At 41.7% G+C, this 18,913-nt stretch overlaps 1 protein-coding gene across 3 annotated transcripts in view; it reads right to left on the bottom strand.

Annotated features, from left to right (window-relative positions):
• The window catches only part of KATNAL2 (katanin catalytic subunit A1 like 2), a 111,072-nt gene that overhangs the window by 17,709 nt on the left and 74,450 nt on the right, over positions 1-18,913 (bottom strand). For all 3 annotated transcript variants that reach the window (XM_027526032.1, XM_027526033.1, XM_027526034.1), the window contains 5 exons: positions 18,814-18,912; positions 15,310-15,373; positions 14,995-15,113; positions 5,238-5,329; positions 2,775-2,885 (listed from right to left, as the gene is read on the bottom strand). In XM_027526032.1, the coding sequence (XP_027381833.1) occupies positions 2,775-2,885; positions 5,238-5,329; positions 14,995-15,113; positions 15,310-15,373; positions 18,814-18,912 (485 nt within the window). The remainder of the gene's footprint in view (positions 1-2,774; positions 2,886-5,237; positions 5,330-14,994; positions 15,114-15,309; positions 15,374-18,813; position 18,913) is intronic.

Below are 18,913 nucleotides of genomic sequence, written 5' to 3'. Positions count from 1 at the left end.
ATTGCTAATGGGTATAGGGTTTCTTTTGGGGTAAAGAAAAATGTTCTAAAATTGATTGCAGTGATGGTTGTACAACCACATAAATATAAATATATCTAAAACCATTGAGTTATACACATTAAATGGGTAAAGTGTATGGTATGTGAGTTATATATCAATAAAACTTTAAAAAAAACAAATGATGTTATACCAAACAAGGCATGAGATCGGAGAGAGAGAGAAAGAGACAGGGAGACAGGACTCATCAGTTACCTGGAGGTTGCCAGGGCACAACACATGACTCTAAATATTAAAGAGAAAGAATTCTGCTTTTTTAGGATGAACTACATTTCAGGGTTATCAAATAACCCTATTGGATGGGGGAAAGTTCTATCGTAGAGAATAATTCCAGCTATCAATCAGAAGGCATGACAGAATCACACTTCTAGTGAAATAAGCGATTCAGGCAAAGATATCAATGGATGCTTCAACCACTGATGGGAACTACACAGCGGAGGAACCTGGTTGACACACCTCAGCCCACGGATCAACCTTGGTATAACCAAAGGTGGGACGACAGGGTGTTATATATGGCTGCATACGATGCAATGCCATATACTCAGCATCACCTACGAAGTATGTCCACCCCAGAATTCCACTGGTCCTGAATCAAATCTAATCAATCCAACCTTTAGTCTAGAGTAATTTTAAGGGTAAGGAAAACTAGCTAAACAGTACCATGAGGATACAATGAGCCACATCCAGAAAGTTTAGGCTCTGTAGGACAACCTCTCTAGCAATCAAGTCAATAGCAAGTGGGGAAGGGGTGGGGGAAGAAAGAGTGTGTTCTAGATTAAAAGATACGTAAGAGAACAGCCAATTACAAAATGCAAATTTTGTTTGGTTACCAGTTCAGTAAACCAACTGTACAAAGATATTTTTGGAATAGTACGGGAAATCTGAATATAAACTGGGTATTAGATGATATTGAGCAATTATTGTTAATTTTGTTGGGGTTGATAATGACATTGTGATAATGTAAGAAAATGTCCTTATTTTTTAAGATGTAAGCTGAAGTATACATATGTGAGCAATAACATGAGAATCTGGGATATAGTTTAAGATATTGCAGCAAAACAAGAGAGAAGGTAGAAATAGATTAAAATCAATTGGGCCAGATGCTAGTTTCTAAAACTGGAAAATGTTGAGTTCTTTGTACTCTCATCTTTAGTGTTTGTCAAGAATTTTTCGTCATAAAAAGTTTTTTAAACCCAGCAACGTTCAAGAGTGGGTAGGACAGTTCCCAGGTATGCAGTAGGGTTGCAATCTGTGATGTCAAGGAATTCAAGCTTAAAAACATACGTATTTGCCATTTGACATGATGGACCTTCACTTTTTTCATGATGAGAGGTAATTCTTTCAGAAAAGCCCTTCTGAGCTTCTTTATTTGTGACTGCTTGCCAGCTTTTTATTTTTCCTCTCTGAACCATTTTATGAGTTTACCAAAGACTGGTCGCCCACGGGAAACCGTGGAAGCACCGTAACCTCCCAGTGAAGCCCTAGGTTTCGCTGGGAGTGAAGGCTCTCCACGCCTCCCTGGCAGGCACAGCCCTTTCCAGCGGCATGCACGAAGCTGTCCAGTTTTCACCCACCCTCCTCAGCCAGCTCTCACAGGCCCCCCGGGACATAAGTAAAGAGATGATGATCAACCCTGTTTCAAACAGGTGAAGGAATGGAGATTCTCTCTCTAAAGGATTCTCCATGCCTAAATGATAGCTCTCTGATTTCAACTTCAACACTGTGTATAAAAACCTTTCTCCTCACAATGTAAAATGCTGATCACCTTAGCACATCAGAAAAGTCATAAATTTGAGAAGTGGCGAAGTTGGGTTGAAATTATAAATATAGTTAAAATAACAGACTCCACACGAACATCCTTCTCTCTCTCCAGTGACTTCTTCTTCAGGAGGCTAGATGATCAGCGTGTACAAACAAAAGCATTGCATCTTTGAATATAGAAACAGAAATGGACGAGGTACGGGAAGGGAGAGGGTGTGGCTAGTTGAAGCTCTGTTGCAAATCGACTGTTGACTTTCGGTGGATTGACCTCCCTTGACCTTGGCCTCCTCTGCAAATAGCAAGAGCAGCCTTTCCTTATTGTCTCCTGTCTCACCTGTAGCTCAAAACAATGTGAACATATTCTTGAGAACTATAAAGGGATTATAATTATTTTTTTAAATATTATCTCCAAGTCGAAATTATTTTTCTCTAGTCAACATCTCTTATTTCCCAATTCTACTTCTAGAATTGTTCTTATATCACTCTGGGATAGTTTGAATAACAGACTCTCTGAGTAGATTATAGTTTCAATTAGAAATTATTTAGCTTCATATTTACTGCACAATATTAAAGATTTTCCTCATAACTCAAAAAAAGTTTAAATTTAACACTGTTAAAATCCAAACATATTATTTCTGGAATATTCTTGAGTCCTGGAGACTTTAGTATTTTATGGTTCTCTGCCAAAGCCCTGCTTAAACACAGTAAATAATTTGGCTCAGAATGTCCATCTTAAATAGTCAGTGGTAGCCCTGACCTATGTTCCTTCAGTTCAGGCAAATTCTTTCACAATCCAAGTAGCAAGGATTGAGGACTTGGTCCAGGAGAGCCTTCAGCTTAACCTTCCAGGGCTGGAACCAAACAAGGAGACTTTGCCTGAAGCGATCAATATGATATCCGCACCGGCTCAGTGGCTCCTGAAAATGCATTCAGAATGTGCTCTCTGGATCTCTTACCACGGCAGGTTGGAGGCTGCTAAGACAAACACGAGATCCTCGGAACGAGCCAGCCCGTCCATCTGCACCAGAAGCTCCGTCTTCATCCTCAGGCTGCCTTCATGCTCTCCCCTAGAGAAAGACAAGGAGGTGAGGCGCTCCCAGGAGGCAGAGTCTTTGCTTCCGCTCACAGTAAGGACGCGGAGACTGCAGACTGAGTTCCCCTCGGACAATAACCCCTGCCCTGCCACGTCCTCAGGAGCTGCTCACCCCAAGGCTGGAGGAAATGAGCAGTTGGAACTCTTTTCAAACAGTACCAGAAAGGAAGTAAATGAATATAATGAAAATACATGGAACTAGTGGATTTAAAAAAGGCAGCCCGGCTGTACCGACCTGCAGTATCATCTACCCTTTAAAAAAAAAAAAGCTTCATTGAGAATAATCATTTTCATTTATACAACAGGCATGAGAGTATATTACACACATTATTGTTTAGTGTAATCTATGGATATAAACTGTCCAAGAAGAGAGATGAGCTACAACACAATCTGTTTCCTTCTCTTCTAATAAGAGACGAGAGAACGACAGGGAAACTAGGCTTTCCGTGCACAGCATGGAAAACGGGTTAGAGGCCGTTTTCTGTGCAAATTCACCCTCCAGTGTCCCCACCACCCCCACTGCCTGAGGCCATCCTCAGGACGCCTGAGGCCATCCTCAGTACACCAGAGGACCTGCACAATCGAAATGGCTCTAAGCCTGGCCGACTCCAGCAAGTTCTCATGTAGATCAAGTTAAAGGACACTAAAAGGCCTTTCTAGCACAACACAACCCTCAGGGTCTCATCTCATCTCTGCATGTACATGCTGGCAGTCCAAATTAGGCTTCTTGGGTTTTTTTAGGAACTGTGCTCCTTTCTACCTCAGAGAAAAGCCAGTCTCACGGTAGAGTTATATATTTATCTAGTATTAACACATAATTTGGAGAAGGCAATGGCACCCCACTCCAGTACTCTTGCCTGGAAAATCCCATGGATGGAGGTGCCTGGTAGGCGGCAGTCCATGGGGTTGCACAGAGTCAGACACAACTGAGCGACTTCACGTTCACTTTTCGCTTTCATGCATTGGAGAAGGAAACGGCAACCCACTCCAGTGTTCTTGCCTGGAGAACCCCAAGGACAGGGAAGCCTGGTGGGCTGCTGTCTATGGGGTTTCACAGAGTCGGACACGACTGAAGTGACTTAGCAGCAACACATAATTACTACTCTTTTAACATAATATGACCCCCAAAGTCTTCAGAGCACCTGCCCTTGTTCCCTGATCCTTTGAAGCCTCCAGTTTTAGTATTTAACTTCCAGAGGAGGAAACTGACATGCTCAATATAGAGGAAGAGTTTCCAAATCAGCTCAGTCACAGCTGTGGGGAACCCTGGGGACGGAGGCAGACAGACTGCATATAAGGGTGAGAGTCACTGCGGAAGGCAGGCTGCGTGCGTGGGGCCGTGCAGATGAGTGCCATTAGGGCACTCCAGTGGGGTCCTCGCTAGGCCCCGCCGCAGCTGCCTCTCCCGTCGGGCCCCTTTGGAGGGACAGAGCACCCAGTCCAGGGCTGACTAGCACCCTGTAAGCCATAGAAATAGTCGCAGCCTGAGCATCCTGGGTACATCTTGATGGCTGTTTCTCTCTACTGGGGAAATGGTTCTTCATAAGTAAAATTTCATAAATTAAATTCTAGTTATACTTCCAACAAGATAATTATTTGCTTTTTATTACTATCAATTTTGTCTTGATGACAGACCATTGGAGGCTATCAATAAATGCAGCTGTGTTGAGATTTCCCTGAGACCTGTTTTTTCAAGCCAGGGATACCAAGATTAGTAAAACGTTTCAAAAGAAAATAACTCTTAAAACACCACTCACACACACACACACAGAGGGAGAGCCTCATTACAGTCTGAGATGTGGGCTTTCTGGCTGGGGACCCTAGTGGACACTTAATCTTTAGAGATAACGTGTGTGACATGTTCACAATCGGTCAGGCTGAGCCGCAGTCTGGTGTCACAGAGAAGCGGTGACTTCCCCAGCCTCACACACCTTATCAAGGGCCTCCTCTCCAGACTCGGCCCTGGGCAGCCCCGCTCCCCACAGGCAGCCCCTCTGGCTCCAGCGGAGGCTCTTACAGGCAGCTATTTTGAGCTAGCAGAACGGTTATGGCGGCCTGGGATCAGGGGCTAGATGATCTTTGGGCCTGAAAACCACTCTGTGGGGAAGGGGGGAAGGGAGGAGGACATTTCCTCCGGTTATAAAAACTACTTAAATCAGCTATTCAGTTAACAGGATCTAATTTAAAGACCTTTCCGTGTGTCTGCAGAAAATTTGTGGGCTTATTAATAGGCTCATTCTGCTGGTAAATGTCGATGGGCTTCCGACCATCAAACACACTTACAGGAGGGGAAAAGTGAGGACCAAAAAAACCCCCGGTCTGTTACCCAGGAGCCGTGCCTCTCTGGCTCATCACTGACTCCAGCTCGTCCAGGAAGATGGTGGAGGGGGCGTGATAGCGGGCAAGTTCAAATAACACCTGGGTGGGAGAAAACCAACATGTTCAAATCCATATACTTAAAGTTCTCAGATGGCCCCAGAGATTAAAAGATTAGGATGGCTGTAATATTAAGCATCTATGCTGCACTTTAGCTCACAACAACCTTAAAATCATTAGTTATTTCTCCCTAGCACTACCCCATGGGGTTGGATGGTCCAATTATTTGCATCTATCAGCTGATAAAATGAGAGTCAGAGAGAGTAAGTGGTGAGCTCAAGGTTACTAATTATAAGTGGGAGAGCTTAAGGTAAAACTCAGTTCCTGAACTTCCAGTCAGTTAGTTAACCCTTGAGACCCCCTGCCAATGACGTGTTCTATATGGACACAAAGCCGTAGAAGATATAAAATCATGTAACAATTTTTTTTGCTTAACATTTAGGGACAATAAGAAGGTTATTCTCGGAAGAAAGAACTGCAGAAAAAAAATAGAGTTCCAGTTGTGAGTAACAGGGCTGAAGAATTCTGCCCTTTTCTGCTCCCCAAATTACTCCCCAGGACCCCCCACACTGCTGTTTGGTAGGCTCAGGTACTTCGAGGCAATTCCCGATTGAATAAAATGTTCCACTCCAGAGTAAAATATTATAGACTGAACAGGAACGGTAAAACAACCAGCAAAAGAACAGACGTACAAAAACAAACTCAAGAGCTCTAGAGGGAGATGTGGTGGTGAGGAAAGGAGTATAAGAAACTATACCTTTTTTCAAAAAACCCTGAAACTGATCGCTTGAGCACCATATACAGTTTTTCCCTGGTTGATCAGAGAAAGCATTAGAGATTTAGAAAAGAATAGATGTTCTTAAATAGGCATAGGGGATTTATTCTCCATGTCAATTAGCACTAGCAAACCATCACAGAGTAAAGAAGAGGGGAAGGGCTCAGAAGAGGCCAGACTGTGGTTTTCGTAGTAGTAGCCAGTCGTCTTTTCAGGCCTCGCTGTCACTGAATGGGCACAGCCTCACCTTCACCACTGCTGTGTGTGTGGTCCCTGCCTGTTTATGTGTGTGCGTGCTAAGTTGCTTCAGTTGTGTCCAACTCTTTGCAACGCTATGGACCATAGCCTGCCAGGCTCCTCTGTCCATGGGATTCTCCAGGCAAGAATACTGGAGTGGGTCGCCATTCCCTTCTCCAGGGGATCTTCCCAACCCAGGGATTGAACCCACGTCTCTTATGTCTCCTGCACGGACAGATGGGTTCTTTACCGCTAGCGCCCCTTCCATGCTCATACGCACTAGTGTTTTCCTTTCACAGAATCCTATTTTATGTGGCCAGGACAACTGGCTCAGCCCAAGGAGCTTCCAAGAACAGTGTCAATGCTGGGACACTCATCACAAATGCTCTTTAGACAGACAACAGAGACCACCTCATTAGAGGCAGGTAATCTCTCTTCCTGTCACAAATAGAAAAGTTCAAATAGACCTGATACTAAGGATAATTACAGCAGCAGCAACCTACCCAATAAAAAATGGACTCTTTTGGAACCATACACATTTTAAGGACTCCCCAAATTGCAGAGAGGCCATCAGGTTCAATAAGACCAAACATCCCATTGGAAGGAGAACCACATTTGAAGCCCATGTCTCCACGTGGACCACTACTCTCCCATGGCCAGAGAACATGAGGAATCCTGGGTAAGCACTCGGGAAGCATTAGTCTAAAATTTTTCAGAAGTACTTGGAGGAAGTTAAATCATGCAATGGGGTGGGGCATGGCGGTGAAACATTGAAAGATGTAAGCACCAACAGGTGTGTGCATTTGCTAACGAGACCACTCAACTACTCAATAGCATCAACTCCTCAGAGGCCTAAACATTAGGAGGGAAGGGAGCAACAAAAGGGTTCCCTATAAATAACTCCTTAATTGGAGTAGAAAGAGAAGCAAATGGTAGGAAAGCATCTCTGCTTTAGGTGAAGGTCTTGAGGGGCTTTCTTTATCTGAAAGCTTCACAATGAGAATCTTGAGAGCATGACCAAGATTTGCCAGGTGTGGTTCTTTCCAGGAGCTCAGAAAATAGAGGAATTTCAGAAAGCACAGACGATAGGTTCCTTCCAGGTTGCGTGATTGTGTGCACACCTAGTTGTTGGGTCATGTCCGACTCTTCGTGACCCTATGGACCATAGCCCGCCAGGCTCCTCTGTCCAAGGAATTTTCCAGGCAAGAATACTGGGATGTGTAGCCCTTTCCTTCTCCAGGATTTTCTCCACCCAGGGATCGAACCAGGGTCTCTTGCATCTCCTGCACTACAAGCTGACTCTGTTTTCCTTTTGAATTATTTTTAATATCCAAAATAAAAATGTATTTCACAGAAAGAAATATGAATATCTTCTAAACCTATAAAAAGATGTTCAAATTCATTCAGAATGCAAGAAATGCAAATCTGAGCACTGAAATATTACTTTCACTATCAGACTGGCAAAGACTTTTACATCTGGGTGCTACGTGGTGCTGGCTGTGGAAACCAACACACACGCACTGACGAGAGTGCAAGGGATGCAGCCCTGTCGGCAGGGAATTTGTCAATCAGTGGTTTTCCTTCCTTCTGATCCAGTGACTCTACTTCAAAAAAACTGTCCTACACTATACCACGTGCAGACAGGAACAGAGAGAGCTTTCTTCATAATAGCAAGAGACTGGGAGCAACGTAAATGTCCACTGAGAAAAGGCTGGTTAAACACATTTTGCTTTCAACCATGCAATGAAATGTCATGCAGACATATAAAAACCATGTTAGGTCTGTCTATAAAACTGTAGAGCAATATCCAAGTTACACTGTTAAGTGAGAAGAAAAATCACAAGGTACAGAAGAGCATATGTACTATGTTCCTACTTGTATTTTAAAAGGAAGGGAAACTAGAGATATGGTTGTTGAGGTTAATGTAAATATAAATAAATGCTCTGGAAAGCTGTACCAGCAACTGTTATGGTTTCCTCTGGAAAGATAGCTCAGGCGTCTTTTTACTATCAATATTGTTTTAAAGACAACTTTTAAAATGTTTGGTAAAGGAAAGGGGAGAAATTGAGGGTGGAATTCTTTCCTCATTCTCAGAAGTCTTCCTGAAGCAGAGGAAAATTGGAGTTAAATAAAACGCTCCCAGAGAATGGAGCATTCTAGTTAAATGACTTTTCTGGCTGTTCAACACTGAACAAGAAAATCCATATTCATAAACACCTGAATTTTTTCTTCTGCTTAGGTGAGTCCTGTCCAAGGAATCTGATGGAATCTTTTCTCTGAACACCTTACAGTGTTTTTTGCTCACTGATTTGAAGCTGATTCTGAGGGCACCTTGTAAGTTTTGCTGTTCCTCAGCCCATAGAAATGGAATGTTAAAAAGAAGTCTTCAGGCTGATAACAATTCTAGTTAGTTGGATTTAAGCTAATTGAAATCTAGCTAACTAGAATCAAACAAAACCCATAAATTTAGGAGCATTAAATTTAAATCCCATCTGGCACTGAGTTAGACTCCAGATGAAGAACAATGAAACAGAAGATGTCAACATAGATTTCCAAAAATTACAATCTGATACGGGTGATAAAAGTTTATAAAAATATACACTTTTGAAGTAACTTGAGGACAATCAAAAAGTAATAAATAGGTTATTTTAGGTATTTTAAGTAAATCAATCTTTTAAAAATATTTTATGATCACTTTCAAATAAGCCATAATATTTTGAAGATGAGCCTCTCTATGGAAATGTAACTTAAGTGTAATATTTTAAAGGAATCTTTTTTCAGAAAATATATTTACATTCACTTTGTATTGATTACTTATCAGTCACCCAACAGAGTGCAATAGTTTAACAGGATTTCTGAGCAGGACCCACCTTACATTGAGGCGTAAATCAAAACAAGTATTTTCTTAAGGTGACTGGAAGGTATAATAAACTTTTATAATATAAAATATACCATATACTATGGTAAATGGGATTGATTCCTTAATTTCTTTCTGATTTGTCATTGTTAGTATACAGGAATGCAAGTGATTTCTGTATACTGATTCTGTATCCTGCAACTTTACTAAATTCACTGATTAGTTCTAGTAATTTTCTGATAGTATTTTTAGGGTTTTTATATATAGTATCATGTAATCAGCAAATAGTGAGAGTTTTACTTCTTCCTTTAGACTCTGGATTTCTTTTCTTTCTTTCTCTTCTCTGATTGCTGTAACTGGGCTTCCAAAGCTATGTTGAATAATAGTGGTGAGAATGGACATCCTGACCTCAGAGGGAACGTCTTCAGTTACTCACCACTGAGAATGTTTGCTGTGCGTTTGTGATATATGGCCTTCATTATGTTAAGGTAGGTTCCTTCTATGCCCATTTTTTGAAGAGTTTTTACCATAAAATGGGTGCTGAATTTCGTCAAAAGCTTTTTATGCATCTATTGAGATTATCATGGGGTTTTTATTTTTCAATTTGTTAATACAGTGTATCACATTAATTGATTTGTGTATATTGAAGTATCCTTCCATCCCTGGGATAAACCCAACTTGATCATGGTATATGATCTTTTTAATGGGTTGTTAAATTCTGCATGCTAGAATTTTGTTGAAGATTTTTGCATCTGTATTCATCATTGATATTGGCCTATAACTTTCTTTTTTCATGATATCTTTGTCTGGTTTTGGTATCAGGGTAATTGTGGCCTTGTAGAATGAGTTTGTGAGTGTCCCTTCCTCTGCAATTTTTGGGAAGACTTTCAGTAGGGCAAGGATTAGCTCTTCTCTAAATGTTTGATAGAATTCCCCTGTGAAGCCATCTGGTCCTAAGTTTTTGTTTTTTGGGAGATTTTGATCACGGTTTTGACTTCAGACTTTGTAATCAGCTTGTTCAGACTTTCTATTTCTTTCTGTTTCAGTCTTGGGAGCTTGAACTTTTCTAAGAATCTGTCCATTTCCTCTAAATTGTCCATTTTATTAGCATATAGTTGATCATAATAGTCTCTTACAATCCTTTGCATTTCTATATTGTCTGTTGTAACCTCTCCTTTTTTGTTGATTTTTCTCCACCTTTTTCTTGATGAGTCTGGCTAATGGTTTGTCAATGCTGTTTATCTTCTCAAAGAACCAGTTTTTAATTTTATTAATCTTTACTATTGTTTTTTCTCTTTTTTTTTCATTTATTTCTGCTCTGATCTTTATGATTTCTTTCCTTCTTCTGACTTTGGGACTTTTTGGTTCTTCTTTTTCCAGCTGCTTTAGATGTAGAGTTAGATTATCCATTTAATGTTTTTCTTGTTTTTTTGAGGTAGGGTTGTACTGCTATAAACTTCCCTTTTAGAACTGCTCTTTCTGCATCCCATAGGTTTTGGGTCGTCATGTTTTTGTTGTCATAAAAGAGGAATATACAATGGGAAAAAGATAGCCTCTTTAATAAGCTGTGCTGGAAGAACTGGATAACTATGTGCAAAAGAATTAAATTACAATACTTCCTAACACCATCAGTTCAGTTCAGTCACTCAGTTGTGTCTGACTCTTTGCGACCCCATGAACCTCAGCATGCCAGGCCTCCCTGTCCATCACCAACTCCCAGAGTTTACCCAAACTCATGTCCATTGACTCGGTGAGGCCATCCAACCATCTTATTTTCTGCCATCCCCTTCTCCTCCTGCCCCCAATCCCTCCCAGCATCAGAGTCTTTTCCAATGAGTCAGCTCTTCGCATCAGGTGGCCAAAGTATTGGAGTTTCAGCTTCAACATCAGTCCTTCCAATGAACATCTAGGACTGATCTCCTTTAGGATGGACTGGTTGGATCTCCTTTGCAGTCCAAGGGACTCTCAAGAGTTCTCCAACACCACAGTCCAAAAGCATCAATTCTTTGGCGCTCAGCTTTCTTTAGAGTCCAACTCACACATCCATACATGACCACTGGAAAAACCATAGCCTTGACTATTTTGTTGACAAAGTAATGTCTCTGCTTTTTAATATGCTGTCTAGATTGGTTATAACTTTCCTTCCAAGGAGTAAGCGTCTTTTAATTTCATGGCTGCAATCACCATCTGCAGTGATTTTGGAGCCCAAAAAAATAAAGTCAACCACTGTTGCCATTGTTTCCCCATCTACTTCCCATGAAGTGATGGGACCAGATGCCATGATCTTAATTTTCTGAATGTTGAGCTTTAAGCCAACTTTTTCACTCTCCTCTTTCACTTTCATCAAGAGGCTCTTTAGTTCTTCTTCACTTTCTGTCCTAAGGGTGGTGTCATCTTCATATCTGAAGTTATTGATATTTCTCCTGGCAATCTTGATTCCAGCTTGTGCTTCTTCCAACCCAGAGTTTCTCATGATGTACTCTGCATGTAAGTTAAATAAACAGGGTGACAATACACAGACTTGACGTACTCCTTTTCCTATTTGGAACCAGTCTATTGTTCCATGTCCCATTCTAACTGTTGCTTCCTGACCTGCATACAGGTTTCTCAAGAGGCAGATCGGGTGGTCTGGTATTCCCATCTCTTTCAGAATTTTCCACAGTTTATTGTGATCCACACAGTCAAAGGCTTTGGCATAGTTAATAAAACAGAAATTTCTGGAACTCTCCTGCTTTTTTGATGATCCAGCAGATGTTGGCAACTTGATCTCTGGTTCCTCTGCCCTTTGTAAAACCAGCTTGAACATCTGGAAGTTCACAGTTCATGTACTGTTGAAGCATAGCTTGAAGAATTTTGAGCATTACTTTACTAGCATATGAGATGAATGCAATTGTGCGGTAGTTTGAGCTTTCTTTGGCATTGCCTTTCTTTGGGATCGGAATGAAAACTGACCTTTTCCAGTCCTGTGGCCACTGCTGAGTTCTCCAAATTTGCTGACATATTGAATGCAACACTTTCACAGCACCATCTTTTAGGATCTGAAATAGCTCAAGTGGAATTCCATCACCTCCACTAGCTTTGTTCGTAGTGATGCTTTCTAAGGCCCACTTGACTTCACATTCCAGGATGTCTGGCTCTAGGTGAGTGATCACACCATTGTGATTATCTGTGTTGTGAAGATCTTTTTTGTACAGTTCTTCTGTGTATTCTTGCCACTTCTTCTTAATATCTTCTGTTTCTGTTAGGTCCATACCATTTCTGTCTTTTATTGAGCCCATCTTTGCATGAAATGTTCCCTTGGTATCTCTAATTTTCTTGAAGAGGTCTCTAGTCTTTCCCATTGTATTGTTTTCCTCTATTTCTTTGCATTGATCACTGAGAACGGCTTTCTTATCTCTCCTTGCTATTCTTTGGAACTCTGCATTCAAATGGGTATATCTTTCCTTTTCTCCTTTGCTTTTCATTTCTTTTCTTTTCACAGCTATTTGTCAGGCCTCCTCAGACAGCCATTTTGCTTTTGTGCATTTCTTTTCCTTGGGGATGGTCTTGATCCCTGTCTCCTGTACAATGTCATGAACCTCCATCCATAGTTCATCAGCCACTCTGTCTATCAGATCTAGTCCCTAACACCATACACAAAGATAAACTTGAAATATATTAAAGACCAAAATGTAAGACCAAAAACTATAAAACTCATAGATGAAAACATAAGCAGAGCACTGTATAACATAAATAATAGCAAGATCATTTATGACCCACCTCCTAGAATGGAAATAAAAACAAAAATAAATAAATAAATGGGACATAATTAAACTTGAAAGCGTTTACACAGCAAAAGAAACTATAAACAAGGTGAAAAGACAACCCTCAGAATGGGAGAAAATAATAGCAAATTAAACAACTGACAGAGAATTAATTTCCAAAATATACAAGCAACTCATAAACTCAATACCAGAAAAACAAACAACCCAATCAAAAAGTGGGCAAAAGACCTAAACAGATATTTCTCCAAAGAAGACATACAGATGGTAATAAATGTATAAAAAGATGCTCAACATCACTCATTATTAGAGAAATGCAAATCAGAACTACAATGAGATATCACTTCACCCCAGACAGAATGGCCAGAATCAAAAAATCCACAAACAAGTGCTGGAGAGGGTGTGGAGAAAAGGGAACCCTCCTACACTGCTGGTGAGAATGTAAATTGATACAGCCACTATGGAAGACAGTATGGAGATTCCTTTAAAAACTAGGAATAAAGACACCATGTGGCCCAGCAATACCACTTCTAGGCATTACCTTGAGGAAATCAAAACTGAAAAAGACACATATACCCCAATGTTAATTGCAGCACTACTTACAATAGCCAAGACTTGGAAGCAACCTAGATGTCCATTGACAGATGAATGGATAAAGAAGCTGTGGTACATATATACAATGGAATATTACTCAGCCATAAAAAGGAACACACGTCAGTCAGTTCTAATGAGGTGGATGAACCTAAAGCCTATTATACAGTGAAGTAGGTCAGAAAGAGAAAAAAAAAATCCTATATTAACACATATATATGTCATCTAGAAGGATGGTACTGATGAATCTGTTCATAGAACAGCAATGCAGATGCAGACATAGAGAAAAGACTCATGGACAAGGGTGGGAGATAAGAGGGAGAGGGTGAGACAAATGGGGGAGAGGGTGAGACAAATGGAGAGAGTAGGAGGATGCATATACACTAACATATGTAAATAGACAGCCAATGTGAATTTGCTATATGACTCAGGGAACTCAAATTGGGGCTCTATAATAACCTAGAGGGGTGGGAATGGGCGGGAGGTGGGATGGAGATTCAAGAGGGAAGAGACATATGTACACCTATGGCTTCCCTGATAGCTCAGTTGGTAAAGAATTTGCCTGCAATGCAGGAGACCCCAGTTTGATTCCTGGGTTGTAAGATCCACTGGAGAAGGGATAGGCTACCCACTCTAGTATTCTTGAGCTTCCCTTGTGGCTCAGCTGTAAAGAATCTGCCTGCAATGCAGGAGAGCTGGGTACGATTCCTGGGTTGGGAAGATCCCCTGGGGAAAGGAAAGGCTACCCTACTCCAGTATTCTGGCTGGAGAATTCCATGGACAGAGGAGGCTGGTGGGCTACAGTCCATGTGGTCGCAAAGAGTTGGACACGACTGAGCAACTTTCACTTTCATGGTTAATTCATGTGGATGTATGACAGAAATCAAACCAATATTATAAACCAGTCATCAATCAATTAAAAATAAATAAATATTTTAAAAAATATATACCATATACTCTTAGAAATGATATAAAGATAAAGACAATCTCCTAAGGGAATAAAAAAAAAAAATCCCTACAGCCTATGGCACTGTGGAGGAAAGTTGGTTGGAGCATCTGAAAGAGTAAGTTTTAAGTTTCTTGATTCTCCCTTAGAGTATCTAGTATAAGGACAAGCATAACGCAGTAGCCTCTCAGTAAATCTTAACTGAACATACAGAACATGCTTAATAATAAATGTTTCTTGAATAAAAGAAAAATAGGCCACTACAGAGACAATTTTTTTTCACGGTTCTATTTCTATGTCACATGAATCAAAAAGGGGCTGTTGGCCAAATTCCCAAAAGAAGGGAGATCATGTTTGCTGATAGGGGCACCGCTAGCAGCTTCATAGTAGTCAATCCACCTCCCGGGCTTTTGGTCATTAAGATCCAGGATATATTTGAACACTTAAATCGCTTAAGAACAAATAAGACCACTGTCATCATTTTGTACCACTGTCTTCTGCCAGAATTAATTCTAAAGAAACAAAATCAAGAAACCCTACCCGAACAAGCTTTTCTGAGTCCCCTCTCCATTTGCTGACAATGGTAGATGCAGAAATATTAAAGAAGGTGGTTTTGCATTCCGTAGCCACAGCTTTGGCCAGTAAAGTCTTTCCTGTACCTGGAGACACATGTGGGTAAAACATGAGCGACCCTCGAACTCCATTCCTCTGCTGACAGACACAAGACAGTCACACAAGCAGCACAGGAGGGGGTACACAGCGCACGCTGCCCCAGTCCCGAAGGGAAGACAGATGGGCCACTCATCCTCTGCACACTCGCTTCACACCAAGATCCCAGAAGAAAGATTCCTTTACCTGGAGGTCCATAGAGTAGCAGTCCTTTCCAGGGGGAAAGAATTCCTGTAAACAGCTGTGGGTACTGTGGGAGCAAGGAACAATAATGAGGTTGGTACCTGCAGGGCAGCCTGCACACCCTCAGCTCAGGCAAGCTAGGGGAGCTAGGGTGAAACACACGCGACTCTGGGCCAGCCCCTCCTTTTTTAAGACTGCCTCTCTCCCTCTCTGTATACACACACACACGAGTATCTAGTTTATCTCGATCTGACTTTCACTCTTGATAGGATACACAGCCGAAATGTTTTGCTTTTTAAAAGAGCAGTTATTTTAAGGAGAAGAAAGGCATGTATATGTACTATCCCCTCCATTGCTGTAGTCACTGCTCACATGCAAGTAACGGTTTCCCCCCGAGTTCGAGCAGTCTTTTGAATGTTGTGAAGCAGGTGCGCTCTTTAAGATGCCAACTTTTTAAAACCAATATAGAAAGGTGTATGTGAGTAAAGTTCAACGTTATGGTGAAGCCTGATTTGGAAGCTGAGAACGTGCAATGCACAATACATAATGAGACACCGACTCCAAACAGGACACGCATGGACTTCAGTGAATCTCTCCTGTTAGTTCAAATTCAAACCATCTGGAGTTGGTAAAGGACAAGAGAGAAGGAAACGAAACAGTAAAATCATAACTAGCTATTAGCTTCTTCCTGACACTAATTCAAAATCTTGACATTGTATGGAACTTCAAATACCATGGCGACAACACATCCAGAGAGTCTCAATGAATGCTCTAGCCTTTTGCACAAGAAGACTTGAACAATGGAGCTACTCAGAGGAAGCAGGGAATACCTTTCTACTTCCTCTGACCACCACTGTAGTTCCTCCCCCATGTGTCTGAACACAGGAAGGAAGAAAGGAAAGACAGTCCAAATGGACTGATTTTGTCTCATTTGAATAGAAGCATCCAAAAATCAGGGGCTGCAAGGTCTCAGGGGTAAGAATAAATAGGTTATTCAAGAAAGCAAATTTGTAATCCTGACTGCAGGAGATCACCAAAACTGGCCACTAATTATTTGCAGCTGCTACATCAAGTTCAGTTCAGTTCAGTTCAGTTCAGTCGCTCAGTCGTGTCTGACTCTTTTGCGACCCCATGAATTGCAGCACACCAGGCCTTCCTGTCCATCAAGAGGCAGAGGATATTTCTCCACCACTTGAATCTGGACTTGGCCTCATGAATTTGGCCAGTGGGGCATTAGCAGGTAGAAGAAGAGACTTGAAAATATAAGGTATATGAAAAGAGACATGGGAAAGGCTCAGCAATTGGGCCCTTTCTTGCTTCTGTCTGGGAACTCAATGACACCATGTGAACAAGACTGGGCTCTCCTGCTGGAGGATGAGAGGCAGAGAGAGGTCTCAGGTGCCCTGGTGACCCCAGCTTTGCCAGGCTCTCCATCTTCTCCAGACAGACTGGCTGATACCCCAAACATGTGAGTGAGCCCAACCAAGGTCACACGGAAAAGCGTAAGCTGGCCCTGCCGAGCCCAGCCCCAAATGCCCACCCACAGAACCGCTGCAAACAAGGAAATGATTGTGGCTCTAAGGCACTAACTGTTGGGGTGGTCTGTTACACAGCAAAAGCCATGTGGTACACTGACCACATCGCCACTGCTGTAAACCTAACATGTAGTCTTGCTTTCTGTATTTCTTCCTGTTTAGTATCAAACCAGTCAATCCTAAAGGAAATCAACCCTGAATATCCATTAGAAGGACTGATGCAGAAGCTGAAACTTCAATATTTTGGCTACCTGATGCGAAGCACCAACTCATCGGAAAAGACCCTGATGCTGGGAAAGATTGAGGGCAGGAGGAGAATGAGGAGGCAGAAGATGGGATGGCTGGATGGCATCATCGACTCAATGGACATGAGTCTGAGCAAACTCCAGGAGATGGTGAAGGACAGGGAAGCCTGGCGTGCTACAGTCCATGGGGTCGCAAAGTCAGACATGACTTAGTGACCGAACAACAACAACACTGACCTCACCGCCACTGGTGTAAACCAAACGTGGAGTCTCGTTTTTCTGTTTTTCTTCCTGTTTAGTGAGTCACTCTGCACAAAGGTTTGTCAGCAGTAAGCAATGAGCACAACTCAATGGCTCTACCAGCTGGTTCCCCGGAAGGGGCTGTCTAGTCTTTACAACCAGCCGAAAGCAAAGCCCCCAATGATGGGAGTACGGGGGGTGAGGTGGGGGGAAATCCATGCAAACACAGTCAGATGCTCTCTCCTATGGCAGGTATTTTTACTATAATAAGTATATTTAGGGAGATAGTCTGATAGTAACTGACTAATCATATAGACTACAGAGTCTTAGATCTTAAATTACCTCTTAGAGGAGACACCTGCCTTCAACCAATATGTAACATGATTTCAAATGGCCTAGAATGGACAGAGCCTTGGTGCTTCCATGTTGACAAAATATTGTGACATAGGCAAAAAGTGAATGTATGACCAGTAAACACATGAAAAGATGCTCAACATCACTAATTATTAGAGACATGCAAATCAAAAGTATAATGAGGCATCACCTTACACCAGGCAGAACGGCCATCATCAAAAAATCTACAAACAATAAATGCTGGAGAAGATGTGGAGAAAAGGGAACCCTCCACTGTTGGTGGGAATGTAAAATGAGAACGGATATAGCCATTATGGAGAACAGTATGGGGATTCCTTAAAACACCAGGAATAAATCTACCATATGACCCAGCAACCCCACCACTGGGTATGTATGATGCAAAAACCATAATCAAAAAAGACACATGTACTCCAGTGTTCACAGCAGCACTACTGACAATAGCCAGGACATGGAAGCAGCCCACATGTCCATCGACAGATGAATGGGTAAAGAAGATGTGGTGTATACCTACAAGGGAATATTACTTAGTCGTAAAGAAGAATGAATCTGAGTCAGTTCTAGTGAGGTAGATGAACTTAGAGCTTGTTATACAGAGTAAAGTAAGTCAGAAAGAGAAACACAAAATATAGGATATTAATGCACATAAATGGAATCTAAAAAATGGTGCTGAAGAATCTGTTTGCAGGGAAGGAATGGAGATGAGGACGTAGAGAATGGACTTGTCGACACAGTGGTGGAGGGAGAGTGGAACAAATGGAGAAAGAAGCATCAACGTACGCACGCAGCTGTATCAGCTGCAAGAAGGACAGCTGGTGAGAAGTGCCGTTTAGCACAGGGAGCCGTCTGGTGCTCTGTGATGACCTGGAGGGATGGCATGGGGGGAAGAAGGGGAAACTCGGGAGGGAGGGGATGTATGTATAATTATGGCTGATTCACACTGTTGTACTGCAGAAATCAATATAATATTGTAAAAAAAATTTTAATATATTTAAATTAAAAAAAAACAGAGTCAATTTGTGAACAGAAAATCACCCTTTCTCTTCCTGATAGGTGAGCTTGCCCCATGGATAATGGACAGAAATTGGGCCTCCCAAGAGGCCTCCCATCCTTACCCGTATAGGATACACAACAGCTTCTTTGACTAACTGCTTGGCTGCATCGAGTCCAATAATGTCATTCCACTTTATGTTCGGATTATGGAGATAAATGTCC

The sequence above is a fragment of the Bos indicus x Bos taurus genome, chromosome 24, assembly GCF_003369695.1.
Source record: "Bos indicus x Bos taurus breed Angus x Brahman F1 hybrid chromosome 24, Bos_hybrid_MaternalHap_v2.0, whole genome shotgun sequence".
Taxonomy (NCBI): domain Eukaryota; kingdom Metazoa; phylum Chordata; class Mammalia; order Artiodactyla; family Bovidae; genus Bos; species Bos indicus x Bos taurus.
Note: the sequence above shows the minus strand (reverse complement) of the source record. Positions and strands in the feature narration are given on the sequence as shown.